The sequence below is a fragment of the Zea mays genome, chromosome 8, assembly GCF_902167145.1.
Source record: "Zea mays cultivar B73 chromosome 8, Zm-B73-REFERENCE-NAM-5.0, whole genome shotgun sequence".
In the NCBI taxonomy this organism is placed as follows: Eukaryota; Viridiplantae; Streptophyta; class Magnoliopsida; order Poales; family Poaceae; genus Zea; species Zea mays.
Window position 1 is genome coordinate 73,996,660 of NC_050103.1, and position 22,821 is coordinate 74,019,480.

The following is a 22,821-nucleotide window of genomic DNA, read 5'->3' on the forward strand; positions in this document are numbered from 1 at the left end:
ATCTCCAAAAAAATCCGTTATCTCATCACTTATTTTAAACTTCTCTATATAAACCGTGTTAAATAATATTATCTACAGTTTCACATCTCCTATTTTGCCTACTGGAGATAGTATGAAAGGAGAATATCTGCAGGCAGCCGTGTGCTAGATTTCTTATTACTAATGAGAGATTGTCCTAGATTCCGCGACTGTGGAACTCATATACCTGACTATCTGATATACATTGGGACTTTTTTTTTCTCACGAAAAACCCTGCTTGTGACACTTTTTTCTGACACGTTCCTGCAGACTGCAGTGCCTGTAGTTCTTGATTTTGTTGTGATGAGTACCGAGTTGCTTTGCACATGTGACATTTCACATTTCTTTTGGCATGCACAACTTACAAGCAGTGTCTATAGATCCAGACGGTGGCCGCTGCTCAGATCCAGACGGTCGCGAGCCCACCCCACCGCCGCTGCTCAGATCCGGATGGCCGCGAGTATCGCCGCCGCTGTGAGCACCGGCGGCCACGAGCATGGATAGTTTCTTTCTTTTTAGACTACTATGGAGCATGAATAGAGCAAGGTGAGAACGAACAATGCATACGAACAAATTAACCAAAACATTTGTCGCAAATTTATTTGCGACGTTATCTCCAAACAACTTGAGTGAAGTATGCACACACGCATTCGATCACTCATGAGGGACCGCCGGCGCCGAGGATGGCCGCAGCCTGCCCCCCGAACCCCTGCAGGTCGACGACGCCGGCGAATCCCGGAGGCGGCTGCACCTGCACGCCAACGCCGCCAAACGCGCCGACGTCAAAGGCCACGCCACCACCCCCGGCAAGCTGGGCCGGCTGCTGCTGCTGCCGGCCCCTGCGCCCGACGAGCAGCGCGTCGCGCAGCAGCCGGTCGGCGCTGGCCGCCACGGCGGCCTGCACGCCCGCAAGCGCGGCCCAGAACGCGACCAGGTCGTCGTGCCCCATCGCGCCCCCGCTCAGTTCCGCGTCGATCCACGCCATCGCCGGGCTCCCCGCCTCGCGCTCCTTCCGGATCGCCTCGTCCGCGCGCTCCTGCCTCGCCTTCACGGCGTCCAGCTGCGCGCGCAGCTCGCCGTGCTGGCGGTTCAGCTCCGAGACCGCGCGGTCCTCGCCGCCGCTGGCGGAGTGGCCGGCACCGGCACCGGCAGGCGAGGGGGACGACGAGGCGAGGAAGCGCTCGACGACGGACTCCACGGACGGGTGGCCGAAGGAGAAGGCCTTGCCGGCGGGGGAGAAGACGACGGCGGCCACGTCGGCGCCGCAGAGGATGGACAGCTCGCTGGCCTTCTTGAACAGCCCCGCGCGGCGCTTCGAGAAGCACACCTGCCGCGCCTCGTCGCTCTCTATGCGCCGGATCTCGATCTTCTGCCGCCCCATGCTCGGCCGGCGGGGAGGCGCCATTGCTAGCTAGAGCTGCTGCGTACCTGCTATGCACGTCGCCGGCCGGTCCGTTAATCGGAGGAACAGTAGTGTGTATTGCGGCTGTAGGAGATCGATGTGTTTCATCATTTATAGCTAACGCTGAGGCAAGATGAGATTATGAGAAATTTGATGGTATGAGTTGTCGCTTGTGAGGATGTCAAAACAAATGAGAATAGGTAATTAGCAGTAACTAGCTAGCTAGCTAGCTATATGTCAAATGCTTAATGCTAAATGAGGGATGAGGTTAAACGCTGAGCTATTAAATTGTAACCTAAACAGTAACGCTTGCAAGTAGAGCAAATATTCTTCGACGTACAAAACATAAGATATATTAGAAAGTTGATCAACAATTTCTAATAAAATAAATCAGTAGATGTTACGATACTCAGGAATATTATAGAATGAATGTCATATATCACTGCTACGGAGTATATCAGAGCCTCCTTGGCCTATAAACAGAACCTATCACTATAGTCAATTAATAACATGAGGTGTTACACACACTTTTGTGTAACATTATTTTATTATTATATTATATTAAAATAATGTTTTATTATAATAAAATAATGTTTTTATAAGTGTCAATTGTTATTTGTTCTATAGTTTTCAAGTACTTACTTTCTTTGTTGGAGATTGGCTCTACCTTTTCGAGTCACAAAGGTTTAAGTTTCACCTGTAGTTTAGTTATGTCACGCAAAAGCAAGGTTTATCTTTAAGTTGACTCTATTCTAAAAACAAAAAATGGGCTCTTATGCCAATAGTACCTAAAAACTAAGCAATTATATTAGAAAGTAGAAAGCTAACCAATTCAAACACTAACCAATTAGAAGGTACAAAGCCAACTAATTTGAAGTGAGTTGTGTCTTCTAGATGTTAGACCTTTATTTTAAGGAGTGCCAACTCCACCTCGAATCCTAACAGTAACATCTATTGTTTTGTGCGACAAAATAGATGGTTATTTAAGCGTAATTACATAAGTTTAATTGCAATTCATAATCACGACATGCTGGATCCAAGAAATATTCAAGCTGAAATTAAAACACGCGTTTATATTGTCATCATGTTATGTCAATTCATGTGTTCCATATTTTGCTTCACATTAACCTTGTGTAGTGAAACATTTCCTAATAACATACTCATGATCATGATGCATTTTCAATCTTCTACAAAGGTTTTGCATGCGCCTTGGAGGTCTTGGCATCTTAAACCTTCTAAAATTCACAAGGGTCTTACGTCTACAACCCTCGACAGTAATGTGATATCTTGTAATCAAGAAGACCATGACTATTTGTGTTCGAAAAATCCACCGGAAGAGGAAAAGGCCCTTTTCTGAACTGCATCTTGGTTGCAGACTGATAAGCTTTGAAGAATTTTGGCTGATCATCTTTTCAAAATCAAAAAGGAAGTCATGAATGTAAATGCACAAGTGTAAGACCAATATCTAACTATGAAAAAATGAATACAAATGTATCCCTAAGGTTAGGTTCCTTGCTAGCAACCTATGGCCACGTTGTGGTGAGTCTCATTATGATGATTCACGTTAACTTGTTGCTTAAGCTAAGACCCACAATAGGCAGAGGCGGGCCCATGCATTGTAGGATGGGTATTTGGAATTTTAGTGGGCACATTTTTTTAACAACCTAAATTTGTTATTCATGGGGTACAAATAATTATCCATCGGACACAGATATGGTATAATTTGTTATCCGCAGATATGAGTATGAATATAATAAGATATTCATTGGTAAATTTTTCATGGGTATAGATATACCGTATCCATAACTGTTACCCGATAAGTATCTGGCATGAGTAATTACCAGACTTATTGGGGAGTGTGTACGACTTAGTGGAGTGTTTCCTTTTTAATAGAATCAGAGCAGAGGATTGAATCGCATGAATGGGTTGAGCATTTTAATAGATATACCATTTTTCTTAGGCATCGATTCTAGGATTGAAGAAAGGGGAGATTTCCCATACTTTGAAAGATTGGGTGGGGCGTGTTTGAATTACCTACCCGGGATTTTTCATATTAACTGTAGCTAGGGAATTGACTGACAAATCTATACCTACTGTGACAGAACCTCCCAAGTCATTAGGCCTACCTATAGTTGTCCTTGTCCAACGGACTTCAGACAACCCTGCAGGTGCAACTGATCACTTGACAAGTTCGGTATCTGAATTCCTTACCTTTCCCAAGAGCGTTTTACCCATCACACAGACATTACAATTCATCGGAGATACGAAAGTGCGGAAGCAGTTACAATAACTTACTGGAAAGTAAGACAGAGTTATATAATTACAGACCAGAACATAATATATGAGTGCTGAGTATTATTATTACAAAACATGGAAGGCAAAAACTCCTCCCGAATAAGTAGTAAAAAGTTTTTTTAATGGAGGGTCTTTCCTCCCGCAGCTTTAGTCTTGGTTCTCTTCGTTTGGTACCACCTTTGAACAGAAGCAACAAAAGTTTGCTGCTTCCTCACCTAAAACAACATGGGACAAAGCCCTGAGTACCAAGTGTACTTTCACAAGACTTACCCGACAAAGTAAAAGACTCTCAAGAATATGCTGGCTTAAAGGGAGTCAAGGTAAGGCTTATCAATAATCAATGACTCTGTTTGCAGAAATGCTTACTAATAGTGGATCCTTAAAAGTCCAGTTTTATTTGTCAGGTTAAGTAAAATTACCTGCAACTAGAGTTCTTTCTACCCTAGTTCAATCGCTTGACCTGCACTAGCCAATTTCTTAACAACCCTTCATCTTTACTGGATTGTTACGTATAGGGCAGTGACCAAGTCTTCATGTCCGCGAAGTTATGGTGATCTGAATCGATTATACTCAGCTGAGGATCTCCAATCACACGACATATGTAGCACTTAACCCTTGCATATGTCAACTCGCCACCGGGGTTCTTAAGACCAAATCAGGTTGACGCCAACCGAGAGCACAGATACACCACCGTCCAACCTCTTGCCACGGAGGGTACACGCTACTCTCGCCATCTCTCCACTCCCATTGTGTGTTATCTTATTTTGGTATTAGTCTACCCGAGGCAAAGCTTACCCATGACGAGGCATGTGACCAGTTAAAGGGTCCTCGGTCAGCAAGCCTACATCGATACGGTCCTTAATCGACACAGACGGAGACACTACACCGAGACTCTCTTCTCGTGCAAGTCACCCGCTCGGTCTCAGCTTTATCATTTCAAACCCAAAGTTTGGTACCTGGAAGGGCCGGTCCCCTCACAAAAAGTGCGGCAAAGCCTCCAAGCGAGTACCAACACTCCCTTTGAGGCTCGGGGGCTACTGTCGGGTACTGTAATTAGGGGTACCCCCAACACTCCTAAACATGGCTGGTAACCACCATCAGCACAAGCTGTAGAGACTGATGGGCACGATTCAGGTCAAGGCTTTGTCTACTCAAGTGACGTGATCTCGCCTCGCCCGAGCCCAGCCTCAGGCGAGAACAGTAGTCCCAGATGAATTCACGCCTCGCCCGAGGGCCTCCTCAAGCAACAGGCGCACCCTCGACTTGCCCGAAGCCCAGCTCAGGCAGGCTTCGTTGTGAAGCAACCTTGGCCAAATCGCTCCACCAACCGACCGTATCGCAGGCGCATTCAATGTGAGGATCGCCTGACACCTTATCCTAACACACGTGCCTCAGTCGGCAAGGTCGAAGTGACCGCAGTCACTTCGCCCTTCCACTGACCGACCTGATAGGAAAACAGCGCCGCTCGCCCCGCTCCGACTGCTGTGCCACCCGCCAGGGTGAGGCTGACAATAGCCAAGTTCAGCCTCAGGCGCAACAGGAAGCTCCGGCTCGCCCGACCTTAGGCCTCAGCCTCGGAAGGAGATCTCCGCCTCGCTCGACCCCCGGGGCTCGGCCTCAACCTCGGCCTCGGAAGGAGGACTCCGCCTCGCCCGACCCCAGGGCTCGGCCTCAACCTCGGCCTCAGAAGGTGGTCTCCGCCTCGCTCGACCCCAGGGCTCGGCCTCAACCTCGGCCTCGGGAGGAATCGCGTCCTCGCCCGACCCCGGCCTCGACCTCAGGAGGAGTCTCCGCCTCGCCCGACCTTGGGCTCAGACCAACCGGGCCACGGGGGATACATCATTACCCTACCCCTAGCTAGCTCAGGCTACGGGGAACAAGACCGGCGTCCCATCCAGGCTCGCCCCGGTAACAAGTAATGATGGCTCCCCGCGTGTGTCCATGACGACGGTGGTCCTCAGCCCCCTACGGAAGCAAGGAGACGTCAGCAAGATCCCAGCAGCCCCGACAGCTATGCTTCTACAGGGCTCAAGCGCTCCTCCGACGGCCACGATACCTCGTACACAGGGCTCTAGCACCTCTCCGACAGCCACGTTGGCATGTACACAGGGCTCAGGCACCTCTCTGCCGGACACGTTAGCGCATAGCTACACCCCCATTGTACACCTGGACCCTCTCCTTGCATCTATAAAAGGAAGGTCCAGGGCCCTCATACGGGGGGGGGGGGTCGCGCGGGAGGACGGGCTGACGAACAGGCTCACTCTCTCTCCCTCGCGAACGCTTGTAACCCCTACTACGAGCGCATCCCCCTGGCGCAGGATAACACGAGCCGCGTTTTCCCCCCTTGTGTTCCATCTCGCGCCAACCCATCTGGGTTGGGACACGCAGCGACAATTTTAATCGTCGGTCCAGGGACCCCCCGGGGTCGAAACGCCGACACATAGATATGCTGGATGAAGAATTGCTTCGAAAGCATTAAGTGTCCCACGACCAATGATTGCATTGTAGGGGTATTCTGTCAACAATATCAAACACAACCTATTCAGTTCTTGTATTGTGGATAAATCCGAAGGTCACTAGCATTGTGATCTTGCCAAGTGCTATAATCTGCCTTCCTCCGAAGCCACAAAGAGGGTGTGTAGCATCATGAATCTTGTCCTCTGGCTCTTGCATCTGTCTGAAAGCCTTGGCAAATATGATATCTGCTGCACTGCCTGTATCAACCAGAACATTGTGGACCAAAAATCCCTTGATGACACAAGATACGACCATAGCATCATTGTGAGGGTAATCCTTGAGCTGAAGGTCCTCCTGGGAGAAGGTGATTGGGATATGGGACCATTTTGATCTGATGAAGGGTCCCTGCACCCCAACATGTTGTACCCTTCTCTGAGCCTCCTTCTTCTGCTTCTTGTTGGCCGGTTTTGAGCATGAACCACCTGTTATCGGGAGCACCAGCTTCGTAGCCGAAGCAACTTCAGCTTGATTGTTGAACGAAGCCATCAGCTCAAAAAGTGGAAGTGAGTTCACCGGAGGTGGGCGCCAATGTTGGAGACTTGTTCTCAAATGCTATGAGTTAAGAACAAGGTGAAAGTCGCCTAGAGGGGGGGTGAATAGGAAAATCTGAAATTTATAAACTTTAAGCACAACTACAAGCCGGGGTTAGCGTTAGAAATATAATCGAGTCCGAAAGAGAGGGTGAAAAACAAATCACAAGCAAATAGCGAGAGTGACACGATGATTTGTTTTACCGAGGTTCGGTTCTTGCAAACCTAATCCCCGTTGAGGTGGTCACAAAGACCGGGTCTCTTTCAACCCTTTCCCTCTCTCAAACGGTCACTTAGACCGAGTGAGCTTTCTCTTTAATCAAACGGGTCACTTAGACCCTACAAGGACCACTACAAACTTAGTGTCCCTTGCTTTGATTAAAAAGTTTCTTGAGAATAAGAATGGGGAAGAAGAAAGCATGACTGCAAAAGCCAAGCGACGAGAGCGACAAATAACACACGGATCACTCTCTCTCTCTCTCTCAAGTCACTAATCAAATGTGGAACTTGGAGAGATTGGAGGCTTTGATTGTGTCTTGGAATGGATTGCTAGCTCTTGTATTGAATGTTGAAGGTTGGAATGCTTGGATGCAGTGAATGGAGGTGGTTGGGGTTGTATTTATAGCCACCAACCACTTAATAGATGTTGCTCCTTTCTGCCGACCGCGGACGGTCCACGCCCCTGGTCCGGACGGTCCGCCCCTGCAGATCAACGGCTAAAAACGCAACGATCAGCAGTAACGGCTATATCAACGGCTATATTGCATTTAATGTGTCGTCAGATGTCAGATAAAGGCAGTTGCGGACGGTTCGGTCGTGCACCACGGACGGTCCGTGAGGACGCTATAATTCATTTTACCGAACCCGTCACCTTCGGGTTTTTCGGTTCCTCACCTTCCTGTAACACCCCTGGTGTTACTGTAACTAAAACTTGAGCATAACATTGTAGCATTGACATTGCATATGTTTGACACACTTAGAGTGCATTCACTAGGCAAAAATTTCAAGCAAGTTGTATTGTTTTGGTGTTTTGCAAATAGAACCCTGGAATAGGGGACTTAACCCTAAATAGGGACCAGGAGGGTAAAACATAACCCAAACTGGGAAAACCTAAAAGCTTTAGGTGAATAGTTATAAAATGTTCCCAAGAATGAACTTGAATCACATTTATACCCCTGAGATACCAAAAACCCTAATTGAAACCCTGGAAAACCCTAAATCCAAACCCTAGGGGCCTATGTGCAAAAACAGTGCACATTTGGACTAAAGTGTAAAAACTACAATGTTAAAGCATATTAAGTCCTTTGGTTCACAAATATGTGAATTTTCAAGTTAAACCCTAAGTTTTGGGTCTATTTGCAAAAATCACCTCTTAAGCCCTATATAGCCTAAGTCTGAATTTCAGAGTTTTGGCTCAACTTTGGGGCTTTCTAACTTTCAAATTCTAGGGTTTTTGCCCTAGGTCACCACATCAAACTTATAGACCTATTAAAGGAGAACAATTTTGCTTAAGAGTGTGAGCATAGTTGTTAAGAAAATTTAGGAGATAATTAAGCCCAAAGTTGGACTGTCAGGTTACTAAGGTCTGAATTTTCAGACAGACAGTGCAACCACTGAGACTTTGAGCATAAATTCAACTATGATCCAGCAAGAATCTGCCCATGGCTGCTATGACAAACTTGTAGCTGATTTGTAGCTCTCCAACTTTGCTGCAGAGCATGGAGTATGTTACCATATAGATTTGTGAGAAAATCGAGCCTAAATGTTGACTGTCAGGCGCTCTGAATAAGTGCTCGCCATGGTACAGTGACTGAAACGGATCAGAACGCTAGCGCGACTGTCCTCACCGCCGACGACTCCCACCACCGTGATTCGTGTCACCGGCGTCGGGATTAGTGCCTGAGTGGATGGATAGCGCTGCGGGGTAAAAGAATCTTCGCCGTCGGTGAGCTGGACGCCACTCCGGCTAGCCGCGATACTTCTCCCCTTTCTCATCGCCCCTCGGATTAGAATCTCATCGTCGTTGTGCCGTCGCTGTTGTCCGCCACGTGTCTCTGGCGATCTACCGCATCACCGTGACTCACCCTTGCTCCCCGTTGATCGCCGGAGCAATTGCCACGGCGCTGGACACCCAGCCACTGCGCCAGTACTCTTCTTCCTCCTGCGACCACCGCGCGTCCCCACTGGAATTCCCAGCCACCGCCAATGATCCCTATAAATTAAGCCCACCGCGAGCTCCGTATGGTAGTCAAGTAACCCGTACACCAACTCGCGTCTCGAATCATCTCCCAGAGAGCTTCAATTTGGGACTTCCCCCAAATCCACCAAGAACACCGTGCGGTGTGTGCTCACCGTGGCCAGCACTGTTCAGGTCCGTTCATACCATCTTCTTCCCCGTTTACGTACTCTCATGTGTCTACGATGCTCGCCGACCCATGCAATTTAGTTAGGAACCCTCTGATCGCCGGGAACACGACTGTCCGTCCGCAACACTCTCGGTCACAGTGGCCAGAGCAAACCATTTGGCCATAGATGAAATTGTGTTGGGGGAAATGGTCAGGGTAGGTCATATTTCGTGTCCGCCGCTCGGGGCCGCCAGTCTTGGCTCCCTCCGGCCAGTACAGATGCTCGTCGGAGCTCGGCCGCGTTCACCGTCGACGGGGACCCTATCCTGCGAAGAAATAGAACTTGGAGGACCCCCGTGTAAACTGTCAGTGACACAGAGAAACAGTGAAAGAACCCGTTTCCAGTTAGCAAAACCCCCGAGGCCCTTTCTGTAAAGACGCCAGCGCTGCCGCGGACGCGCGCGAGCTTTCCCTCTAGGTTGGGCTGCCTAGGCTGAAACCGGCCCAGTACTGTTTAACCTTTTCCTTTTTCTTTTTCAGTAGAGCTTTAGAAATTTACAAGAAATTATAGAAAAATGATAAAATTATCAAACCAATTTTCCTAGACTTCCTATTTTCTATAGTATTTAATAAAAATAGTTTCATTATTTTTAGATCAAATAGGGAATTTTAGAGTATTTAAAATAGCTTAAACTATTGGTTCTGGATTTTTAGAAAATAAATGGTAATTCCAAAAATGCCCAAACTTTTTATATGAGCTCTACACATTATTTAAAAGCCTTGGGTAGAGCTTGGTTTGATTTGAACCTTGTTTGATAACTAGAACCCAAAACCCTACCCCTGCCCTTTGAATTCCTTTACTGACTCCGGAAACCCTTAGTTCTCGGAGTTCCGTGAAGGAAAGTTGTATTCAAGATTTTAGATAATAAGTCCTTATTATCTTTGCACTCTCATAATCATTACATGGCATTCATTCTCATATATGTATACTAGGTATATGCCCGTGCGTTGCTATGGTTTCTATATATAAATATTCGATCTGATCTAGTTGCTCACTTTTACTGTTGATCATTAAGCTTCTTACTTATCTTTAAAAATGATTTCCATCAACAAGAGCATGAATACCCCATAACCCTAATCATCTTTTACTGTTGTGGCCTAACTTATCTTGTTTCTATAAAATACATGTTAGTCTTAATAGCCTTATTTTGTCATTAATCATTGACATTAAACTAAGGGCTACATCATTTCATTGTAATGAAATGAGACCAGGGATTTGTTCCAAAGTATGTTTGTAGCGCATGCCAAAGAAATTTGTAGGATTTGAATCGTATTCCTTTTGAACAAAGAATTACACATCCACAGATCCTACGAAATCCTGTTGGGTATAGTTTGTTCCAAAGAAATTTTAGGGAGAATAGAACATGATGTCTTCCAATGTTTTGTTGGGTTTTGCGCTTGTTATGGTTACGGCAAACGTAAATTTCTTATTCTTAAAATCCATACAGGGTTGGTAATGCTAGCTAATTTCCCGTGTGCAAAAAAAGTGCGTCACCAGCTATATTTGGTTTTCGTGCAAATGGGCGACCAAGTCGTGAGAGAATGCGGCTCAGGAAATCGTGTACATGCATCAAAAGTCTCAGGCTTGCAAGAAATGGATTAATCTTCGCATAGCCGAAGCAAAAACTCACCACACAACAAGGTTTGACTCCGAGGTGAAATCGCTTCAAAATAAGCACAGATGTTTCGTATCGGCTCATTGGTGTAAAGAAGAGGTTCCATTAACACTTGATACAACGATTTGTTACATTAAAAAGTTGCAGACCTCTCTAAGGCGCGCTAAACATTTGAAGTAGCATATTTCCTTGTGCATACAGCTCAGACACCAACTTTGACAAAGGTTGGAATTTTACAGCCAGGAAAACGTCTTGATTTAACAAGACACAAGAAGAGACGCCTTTGGTTCAGGAAGCTTATGAAGGTCCAGCCAGCCAGTCCATGACCTTGTGCTCCATCATGCACTTGCAGGGTTCTTGAGGGTTAATGTTGTGCTCTCCACAATTGGAGCAGTCCACGAACTCCCCAAGCTCAAATTTCGAATTCCAGAGGAAGACCTTGAGCCGCGAAGCTTTCTCAAGAACCGGGCTTGAGATGGCTGATGTCTCGTAACCTGAGATGTCCAGGTGCTCGAGCTGCTCTAGGCAATCAAGGAACCTTATAATCGTAGCGGAAGACATGTCACAACTTGGTATCTCCAACTTTTTCAGACGAGGAAGAGAGTTGCAGATGACTGAGGCCATCTCTTCATCCACGTACAGTGCAGACACCTTCAGCCCCACAAAGTCTGGGCAGCACTGGTGCACATGCAGGAGGACATCATAATTAATCAGACTCTCGTCCACTGCCATGCCTTTAAGCGATTGAAGTCCACCTATCGCCTTGCAGAACTGATCGTAAGTCATACAGGTGCTAGGAAGGCTGAAATAGTGCAAGTTTGGGCACCTAGGGAAAAAACAGAGAGAAATAGGATTAGCTTTAAACGAAGACATTACATAACCATAGCCACATAGGAAGGCCAACTGTTAGCTGATTCCTTTAAAGAACTATTAACCAATTAGGAAAACAAATTCATGTGGAAGTGAAATGAAAAGCATATGTTGCCACCCTGCTGATGATGACTGTTAGAAAAAACTGTTAGGAAATACAAGCACAACAAATTAAAATGGAATAAATAAATATTCAAGGGCAACACAGATATTGCGTTTTGCAATAATACAAATCACACATCATATATTGATATTGAATAGTTGCTCACTTTTCTTCGTCTCTAGTTGAGATGAAACAACACCTCGTTACACCTGAAGAAAAATGTTGTACTCCTTGGCGTTGGTCTCCTCCCTTGAGCACGGTGGGCTCGAGTTACCAGAGTTGGTGATGGTGCCATTGAAAACATCTCTCCACTTTGCTCTTCTTTGGATGTTGCCAGGGTGAGAGGAGATTTTTGGTATTATGAACAACGACAGGAAGGGATCTGCCAAAATAGAAGCCTAGCTACGACATCTGCTAAAATGAGAACAAGACAGAGGAAAGAACATGTAGAATAGAAATTGTGTCCGCTCTGTCCCCTAAGTCCTGTGATAACTACCTGAGATCCACAAGGACAACAACGCCAAATCACCGTGAATGTCGTGAGTCCTCCCCTCCATATGTACCTTCGTGACCTTGCTCCCCTCTCCATAGATCTCTCCGTGACCTCCCATCTCCATACATCTCCTTCTGTTCACTCGCGGCAGCCTCGTTCCAAAGCTGATGCCATTCAATCTCCCATCGCCATGGAAGACCATCCTCCAGAATGCAGCGTCGGTGGCGACCAATAACCGTCTAGCACCACATTGTCGGCACCTCCTCCTAGGCCAACCAATGTCAGCAAGCTTTAGTTTTGATAATAGCCCAAGACTACAAATGTTGAAGATGCCACTACTTCACCACCAGTCATAAATTACAAGCAAACTTTAACAAGAACACCCTACAGGCACAAACCGATCTAGGAAAGTGGTGTTACCAGAGCAGGACGATGAGGAGCTGGAGCTGATATGCCTCTCCAAGGACCTAGTTAAGTTGTTGCTCGCTGACGATGGGCTCCAGCTCCACCGACACGGGCCTCTCCTCCTCCACTACACAAAGCTTAGAAAGTTCCCATTTCCGCGTTATTGACAAAGAAAAGCTTGTGTTAAGTTAGTATGGAATTGCAAGCACGGAATCAAATGGATTTATGCAAATCTTCCAAGAAAAATGCCCACCGTCTTGTGTTAAGTCAGTATCAAATTTTTTGTGTGTGTCGGTTGTCACTACCTGAATTAAAGAAACTATAATATGTGTCGTTGATCTTTAGGGCTGCCATACCTTAGACGGAAGAGATTTCCTGTTGTTGCAGCATTCTGCATATTAGCAGTTCATTCAGTAATTGTTCAGCTAGCCTTTTTTCTCCACATTCAGGTAAGTCTTCTTGTGGCATCTTTGAAATCCCTATGAAGAATAAACAATTAGGAACTTGTTGTTTCATTGTCATGTGGAGCTTTCTCTGAAACTCAAATGATAACTGCAGCGTGTGGTCTTTGTTGTCTATTTCCTGAGACGAATCCTACCAGACTTTTGCTTTCATATGGCCGGCAGTGTTTTCTAGGCTATTGATATTTGCAACTAAATCTATGTTCTTCTCTGCAGTAATAGCACTGTTTATGGTAATAGTGAATCATATGAAAATATGAAATATAACTCCTTATGATATCTAGCATTTTTTGTCTGCTCTTGATCACTATATAATGGTGTGCTGTATATTCATATTGGTTGACTAAATGAGTATCACATGTCGGTTCTAGAGAAACCAATGTGAAAGATAGTGAAATGTCTAATCTCATTTTATAATACATTGTTTAAATATGCCTTGCTTTATATTTTTTCAGACGACACAAATGCTTCAGAAACATGATGACCCGAAGCAATGCTAAAGTAATCATATGACCATAATATATGTGTATCGCTTACACGATAAAATATGGAAGATCCACGAAGAACAAAAACCCGCAGAGCAATTCATCCGAAGAGGTCAGTATTGCTCACAAATAAATAGAAAGATCGATCTGTTGAAATGAAGGATACATATAGGGATGGCAACGGGCACATTTTACCCGCGTGCCCGCGGGTAAAAACCCTATAGGGTGCGGGTTTGGGTGTGAGTTTGTACCCGCGGGTACGGGTGCAGGTTTGATTCTCAACCCGACGGGTTTTTTCTCGCGGGTTTGAAAATGTTATACCCGTGCCCGCAAACCCGCCTACCCGCAATGGATATATATATATATATATGTGTGTGTGTATGTATATATATATGTGTGTATATATGTAATTTTATATGTGTGTATATTATATATATATACATATTTGTATATGTATAGTTATATGTGTGTATAAATATATGTATATATAGATGATATATGTATAAATATATGTGTATAATTATGTGCCCGCGGGTTTGTGGCACCCGCGGGTCGCGGGTATGGGTAGCATATTGTACCCGTCGCGGGTAACGGGTACGGGTGCGGGTTTAATATTAAACCCGCGGAGGCGGGTTTGAAAACCATCTACCCGCGGGTTTCAAACCCGTTGCCATCCCTACATACATATTCCTGGGGATATTCCAACCATTGATTATGGGAGATCGTTTCACCAGATCTTGGGGTTACTGCTGTGTCTATAATCAAGGTTTAGTGATGCTCAAAATAGTTTCAACGAACAGTGTCCAATGAAGAGACGCAAAAATTACATACAAGGATCCGGGTGTACCTGGCAGTAGTAGATTATGGGAGATCGCTTCACCAGATTATGGGAGATCGCTTCACCAGATCCTGGCAGTAGTAGATCTTCGCGGATCTTCTGGTCAGGCCCCGTGAAGCCGGCGTCGGCGACGCCCGAGGAGACGCTGCCGCTGGCGTGGGTAGACCGGTACCCGACGCACCGGGGTCTGGTGAAGCGAATCTTCCGGTCGGGCGTGGCGAAGGCGAGGCCCCGGCCATGATCCGGGCGGCGCTGGCCTTCTTCTACCGCTGGCAGGTCGCATCGTGGAGGGGGAGCAGCCGGGGGCGCCCCACCATCCGCTGCACCGCCGACGGCGTCTACTCGCGGAGGCCGAGGCGGACTGCAGCCTAGAGGACGTGCGGTTCCTGGAGCGGCCCGTGCTCCTGCCCGAGGACCTCGTGCCTTATCCCAGCGGCCCCTGAGCGGTTGTAGGGTTTAGGGTTCCTGGATCCGTTGTTCGTCGGGCCAGATCCGGGCACGCGCGCGCAGTAGATCTTGGGAGCACGGCACCACTGCAGCGGGGCGAGGGGTTTGGAGCAGAGGAGGATTTCAGTGCGGCTACAGGGATGGAAGGGCGTGGTTAGGGCGGCGGAAACCTTGCGTGGGGAGGAGGGTGGGCGGATTCTGCGTGGGAGGAGGTGGGGATCCTCGGCTGAGATCGCGCGTACGGATGGAGGCAGAACCAAGTTGTGCACGCCTACACTAAACTCTTAAAGAGTAGTAGAGATATATGGTTATGATTAGAAAACGAAGAAGAGATCGAAGTAACTGAAGAGAAGACACCACCACCTTTGGAATCTCAGGTAGGGAATTGTCTCTACTTTGATATCTGCGGATCCGAGCCTGACTCACCTATCAACGAAGGCAAGCCCCGGTGCATTTGCCACCTTCCTTGATGTTTTTAAAATCTTTCTCACTTGTTTGATGCATTAGGTGATAGGAGTTGATTGATAAAACAATTCCTGCATTACCTTCCTTGATCACCCGTTTTACAAAAGATTTTGATGCTTAGCCTTGCTGTAGAAAAACAAAATGTTTTGTTTTTACAAAAGACGATATGGCAAAAGTGGGTGGGATGTTTTCAAAAATAAAACTTGATGGTGGATCCATCGTGGCCGTGATGGGTTAAACATCGGAAAAGATGTACCTCTGCCAGGTACAAAACTTTGGGTTTGAAATGATTAAGCTAAGACCGGGCGGGTGACTTGCACGAGAAAGGAGTCTCGGTGTAGTGTCTCCGTCTGAGTCGATTAAGGACTGTCTCGATGTAGGCTTGATGACCGAGGACCCTTTAACTGGTCACATGCCTCGTCATGGGTAAGCCTTGCCTCGGGCAGACTAAGGCCAGAATAAGATAACACGGAATGGGCGTGGAGCGGTGGCGAGAGTAGCGTGTACCCTCCGTAGCAAGAGGCTAGACGGTGGTGTATATGTGCTCTCGGTTCGCGTGAACCTGATCTGGTCTTAAGAACCCCGGTGGCGGGTTGACATATGCAAGGGTTAAGTGCTACATATGTCGTGTGATTGGAGATCCTCAGCTGAGTATAATCGATTCGGATCGCCGTACCTTCGCGGTCATGAAGACTTGGTCACTGCCCTATACGTAGAACTCCAGTAAAGATGAAAAGTTTGTTAAGAAATTGGATAGTGCAGGTCAAGTGATTGAACTAGGGTAGAAAGAACTCTAGTGCAGGTAATTTTACTTAACTTGACAAATAAAACTGGATTTTTAAGGATCCACTTTAGTAAGCATTTCTGCAAAACAGAGTCTTTGATTATTGAGAAGCCTTACCTTGACTCCCTTATAACCAACATACCCTTGAGAGTCTTTTCTTTAGTCGGGTAAGACTTGCTGAGTAATTCCATACTCAGGGTTTTATTCCCTGTTGTTTTTAGGTGAGGAAGCGACAAATTTTTGTTGCTTATGTTCTAAGGTGGTACCAAAGGAAGAGCGCAAGGAATGAAGTGCGGGAGGAAAGGATCCTCCATTAGAACTTTTGTATAAAAACTTTATGGGGGGAGTTTTTGCCTCCCTTGGTATGTAAAAATATTACTCTGCACTCCTAGGATAATCTGGTCTGTACATACTCAACTTTATCTTACTTTAAAATAAAGGTAAGTTTATGTAATTGCTTCCGCATTCTCGTAACTCCGATGCTTGTAATGTCTGCGTGATGGGTGAAACGCTCTTGGGAAAGGTGAGAAAAGCAGATACCGAACTTGTCAAGTGATTCAGGGGCACCTACAGGGTTGTCTGAGGTCCGTTGGACAAGGACAACTGTATGTGGGCCTAATTACTTAGGAGGTTCCGTCACAGCTGGTATCGGAGCGAAGCCCTTCTCTGCAGATATTATGAGGCATATTCAAAAGGATTTTCTAAAGCCTTATCTAGAAACTCTCTTCCCTTCTTACCTAAGTATTCTGAAGAGTTTATCTTAAAGACCAGGTAGTAAGAGTGCAACATATAGAAGGTGTGAATCAACTAAAGTTGATTCTGTAATTATACATGCATCATGCTAAGAACTATACTAATCAAATTTTCCCCCTTAGAAAAATGCCGTCGCGCACGAGGAGAACGGCGCGCAAACATACTGGACCGATTGGTGTGCCATGTCACCAGCTGGCCCCAAGGCATGATAATAGTAGTAGTGGAAGCAACGATCCGATAGGGGATCTCGAAGCAGAAGTAAGTCGGCTCCAAGCGGAACTCCGCCACAGGACGGATATATGGGTCGCAGATGGCGACCGAATAAATGAATTGAGAAGAGACGTTCACCACCTGCGAGATCAGCTCGCGGACCGAGATCTAGCACTCGACTGGGTTGTGCAATCTCGTTCGCTTGCCTGGGCCAAGGAGGAAACAGCTCAAGCTCGAGTAGCAGAGCTCAACTTGGCCGTTGATAACCTGCAGACATATCGCAATACCTTACATGAAGAAGTTCATGTATTATATTCACAACTGCACCCCAGTGAACCTGCGGATCCTGTCGAGTCGAAAGCCGGACCCTCGCATGTTGCGGGAGAAGCGCTTGGTGGTGAGTTGGACCTTTTTAGGCCCCCTCCTTCTATGAGGCTGGTCGATGAATGGTCTCCCACACCCGACGATGAGGCTACCAGGAGCAACCGGAAGCAGGAATAGTGGTGTAATAGTAGAAATAGAAGTAGTGTATTGTATAATAGGTTGTACTATTGTATAATAGGTAGTGCTATTGTATAATAGGTAATGTATCCTGTTGTAAAAATCTGAGTCTGTAACATTGCTCTTTTTGGTAATGTAAAATGGATGGTTTTCTTTGGCATGTCATATTGTTTCCAAATGTTGTTGCCACAGATGCCTTCCAGGACCCGCGCACAGGACGGAGCCAGTACCTCCCGTGGGAGGGAGGCAACGCCGAATCCACCTCTAGTCCCTCCCACACTTGCCGAGGCTATCGCTGCCTTGGTAAACGCGACCGCGGATAATACCCGCTTTCTGAGAGAGATGGTGGGTCAACAGTTTCAACAACAAGGCGGGCGGGGTTATCAACAGGGCCCCCGTGAAACCTCTTACTTGGACTTCTCCGAGACACGCCCACCGTTGTTTGTTAAAGCGGAAGACCCCTTAGAAGCGGACGAATGGGTCCGCGTCATCGAGCAGAAATTTGGGTTTATTCGGTGTTCCGAAATCTAGAAGCTCCTATTTGCGACACAACAATTGCGTGGACCTGCCAGCACCTGGTGGGGAAATTTTGTTGCCGTACAACCGGCTGGTCATCAAATAACCTGGGATGAGTTCAAGTTAGCCTTCAGAGAACATTATGTGCCTGAGGGAGTCCTCCACCTGAAGCAGGAGGAATTTATGAAGCTGAAACAAGGAGGGGATACTGTTAATCAGTATCTCAATAAATTCAATCATTTATCCCAGTACGCAATCGATCAAGTTAACACAGATTTGAAAAAGAATAATTGTTTTATGAGAGGTTTAAATGATCGACTGCAAAGAAAGATGGCAACCTGCATAGATCTTACTTATGGAAGAGTTGTCAGTACAGCATTGGCAGTTGAAGCAAAGTATGCAGGCGCCGGAAAATCCAAGGGTTTTGGAGGTGTCAGTCCTAGTCAGGGCCCGGTAAAAAGGCAACGGTTTGTTATTCGGCCTTCCAACCAGAATCGCTCTTTCTCTCGTCCACCCTCCTTCCCTTTTAAGCAGCCAGTATTTATTCGTCCCAATAATGCCCCCACTGCATCAAGTCAGTTGGGTGCCCCAGGCACTCGATTCCCTGCCCTTCCCAGTTCATCAACGGGATGCTTCAATTGTGGGAAGTCTGGGCATTTTATCAAAGATTGTCCTTATCCAAAGCAGAACCAGTCAAACAATCCACAAGGATCTGGGAATTCATCTCAAGCCAAGGGAAATACTATGGGCAAAAATACCAAGAAGACGGGACACATATATTATACGCAAGTGGCCACTACACCGGACGGTGAGCCGGTAATGATGGGTATGTTCCTTGTGGCCAATCATCCAGCAGTTATTCTCTTTAATTCTGGTGCTTCGCATATATTCATCAGCAAGAAATTTGTGGAACAACATTGCATTTCATGCCATGAATCAAAAGAAGGGTTTAAAATTCACTCACCTGGGGGACAAATATTTACTAGAGAAGTGGCCTATCAAGTGCCCGTAACATTGGCCGGACGGGACTTTCCTACTAATATGATTGTTCTGAAAGGCCAAGATATAGATGTCATTTTGGGCATGAATTGGTTAGCCAGACATAAAGCAACTCTCAACACTAATCAGAGAATTATCAGGTTGAGTCATAACCAAGAAGAAATTCTTTTGCCTATCCCCATTCCAACCAAAGCTACTGGCAGAGTTTATGAAGCCATTATACCGGAGATCAAGGATATTCCAGTAGTATGCGAGTTTCCCGATGTCTTTCCAAAGGATTTGCCTAGACTGCCACCTGAAAGGGAGGTAGAGTTTGTAATTGAGTTGAAGCCCGATACGACTCCCGTATCTAGAAGATCGTATCGAATGCCTCCAAATGAGTTGGCAGAACTGAAGATTCAATTACAAGATCTACTTGAGAAAGGATTCATCCGGCCAAGCTCGTCGCCATGGGGTTGTCCAGCCATATTCGTCAAGAAGAAGGATCAAACTTTACGGATGTGTGTGGATTATCGACCCCTGAATGAGGTCACTATCAAGAACAAGTACCCTCTTCCACGGATTGACATCCTATTTGATCAACTGACTGGAGCGAGGGTATTCTCCAAGATTGATCTCAGATCGGGCTATCACCAGATCTGTATTTGGCCCGAGGATATACCAAAGACCACATTCACTACGTGGTATGGATTATTTGAATACCTGGTAATGTCTTTCGGATTGACAAATGCTCCTACCCACTTCACGTATTTGATGAACTCGGTATTTATGCCCGAGTTGGACAAGTTTGTGGTGGTCTTCATAGATGATATTTTAATATATTCCAAGAATGAAGAGGAGCATGCCCAACACTTACGGATCGTGTTAACACGCTTAAGAGAACATCAGTTATATGCCAAGTTCAGCAAATGCGCGTTTTGGCTGGAGGAAATTCAGTTTCTGGGACATGTACTGTCTGCCAGGGGGATTGCGGTGGATCCTAGCAAAGTTAAGGACATTTTGGAGTGGAAACCCCCGACCACTGTTCATCAAGTCTGAAGTTTCCTTGGACTGGCTGGATATTACCGCCAATTTATACCAGATTTTTCTAAGCTTGTGAAGCCAATCACAAGTTTATTGAAGAATGATATTAAATGCAATTGGTCTTCAAAGTGTAATGAAGCTTTTGAACAATTAAAGATATTATTAACCACTGCTCCGGTATTGGCTCAACTGGATATTAATAAGCCCTTTGATGTGTATTGTGACGCATCAGGCAGTGGTCTCGGCTGTGTGTTAATGCAAGAAGGCCGAGTAATTGCATATGCTTCAAGGCAGTTGCGCCGACATGAGGAACATTATCCTACTCATGATCTGGAGCTAGCTGCGGTGGTTCATGCCCTAAAGATCTGGCATCATTATCTGCTGGGTAATGTATGTCATATTTATACAGACCATAAAAGCTTGAAGTATATCTTCACCCAGTCAGAATTGAATATGAGACAAAGGCGATGGCTCGAGCTGATCAAGGATTATGAATTAGAAATCCATTATCACCCAGGCAAAGCAAATGTAGTGGCAGATGCACTCAGTCGCAAGGCTTCCTGCCATTGTCTAACAATGAGGACTTCTGACATTACATTATGCCAGGAGATGGAGAAATTAAACCTGGGAATGATTCAACATGGGACTTCAAATCATTTGAAGCTGGAGTTAGTCATCTTACAAAGGATAATTGACGCACAGAAAGATGACGAGGGTATGAAACACATACGTGAGAAGATAAGGGCTGGAACAGCCAAATGTTTCAAAGAAGACGATCAAGGTGTGGTATGGTTCAACAACCGCATAGTGGTGCCGAAGAATGAAGAGATCCACCAGCAAATTTTAGATGAAGCACATCTTAGTCGCTATTCTATTCATCCGGGAAGCACTAAGATGTATCATGATCTAAAGCCACACTACTGGTGGACGAAAATGAAGATCGAAATTGCACGCTACGTGGCTAGGTGTGACACTTGCAGACGTGTCAAGGCCATACACATGAAGACTGCTGGTCCATTACAATCTTTGCCGATCCCAACATGGAAATGGGAAGATATTAGTATGTACTTCATTGTGGGATTACCCAGGACTACAAAAGGATATGACTCTATGTGGGTTATCATTGATCGACTCACAAAGATCGCCCACTTCCTACCCGTCAGGGCAAAATACACAGTGACCACTTATGCAGCATTATACATGGCTCGTATTCTCAGTTTACATGGTGTTCCGAAGACTATAGTGTCGGATCGTGGACCTCAATTCGTATCCAAATTGTAGGAAGAGCTTCATAAATCCCTGGGTACCAAATTGCTCCACAGTTCGACCTATCATGCTCAAACCAGTGGACAGACTGAGAGAGTGAACCAAATACTTGAAGATATGCTACGGGCATGTGTTCTGGAATTCCCACAAAAATGGGATGAATGTTTTCCGTTAGCGGAGTTCTCATATAATAATAGCTGCCAAGAAAGCATCAAGATGGCACCCTTTGAAGCTTTATATGGACGACGATGTCATACTCCGCTAAATTGGTCTGAACCTGGTGAAAGGTACTTCTTCAGGCCTGATATGGTGAAAGAGACCGAAGAAAAGGTTCAAAGAATAATTCATAATTTGAAGAAAGCTCAAGCTCGTCAGAAGAGTTATGCAGACAAACGACGAATGCCCTTATATTTCCTCGAGGGAGACTATGTCTACCTAAAAGTTTCGCCAATGAAGGGGGTATCACGTTTCGGGGTTAAAGGAAAGCTTGCACCCTGGTACATTGGTCCTTTCCCTATACTCGAGCAATGTGGACCAGTGGCATACCGACTCCAATTACCCGAAACCTTGTCTGCTGTACAAAATGTGTTCCACGTGTCACAATTGAAGAAGTGTCTTCGGGTTCCCGATCGAACCATTGAAATGATAGATGTTGTCCTTGAACCAGACTTGACATATTCCGAGCATCCCATTCGAGTCTTGGATCAGAAGGACAGGATTACCCGAAGAAAAACTCTCAAGTTTTACAAGATACAGTGGAACCAACATTCTGAAGATGAGGCTACATGGGAAACTCAAGACTTTTTAGATAAGAATTTCCCAGGCTTTTTAGCCTCTTGTAATTTGTAAAGTGTACAACATGGTAATAATAAAGGTGTGAGTCCCAAACCACCCCTGCCTTGTACCAAGAGTAAGGAAATAAAGACGTGATGCGTTTCCTTTACCATTACTTACCCTAGGACTTTTAATCTCGGGACGAGATTCTTTTATGGGGGGAAGGATGTAACACCCCTGGTGTTACTGTAACTGAAACTTGAGCATAACATCATAGCATTGACATTGCATATGTTTGACACACTTAGAGTGCATTCACTAGGCAAAAATTTCAAGCAAGTTGTATTGTTTTGGTGTTTTGCAAATAGAACCCTGGAATAGGGAACTTAACCCTAAATAGGGACCAGGAGGGTAAAACATAACCCAAACTGGGAAAACCTAAAAGCTTTAGGTGAATAGTTATAAAATGTTCCCAAGAATGAACTTGAATCACATTTATACCCCTGAGATACCAAAAACCCTAATTGAAACCCTAGAAAACCCTAAATACAAACCCTAGGGGCCTATGTGCAAAAATAGTGCACATTTGGACTAAAGTGTAAAAACTACAATGTTAAATCATATTAAGTCCTTTGGTTCACAAAT

The 22,821-nt window shown here is 45.7% G+C and overlaps 2 protein-coding genes across 2 annotated transcripts; both read right to left on the bottom strand.

The window, feature by feature from the left end:
* Positions 1–556: 556 nt before the first annotated feature.
* Positions 557–1,505, bottom strand: LOC103635357 (agamous-like MADS-box protein AGL61). Its single transcript, NM_001319730.2, has one exon. The coding sequence runs from the start codon at positions 1,421–1,423 to the stop codon at positions 677–679; it is 747 nt and encodes a 248-aa protein (NP_001306659.1). The 5' UTR covers positions 1,424–1,505; the 3' UTR covers positions 557–676.
* A 9,353-nt stretch (positions 1,506–10,858) lies between these two features.
* On the bottom strand, positions 10,859–11,787 carry LOC103635358 (uncharacterized). The gene has a single exon (XM_008657833.4). It carries the CDS (start codon positions 11,654–11,656, stop codon positions 11,081–11,083), a length of 576 nt encoding a protein of 191 aa, XP_008656055.1. The 5' UTR covers positions 11,657–11,787; the 3' UTR covers positions 10,859–11,080.
* Between the last annotated feature and the right edge of the window lie 11,034 nt (positions 11,788–22,821).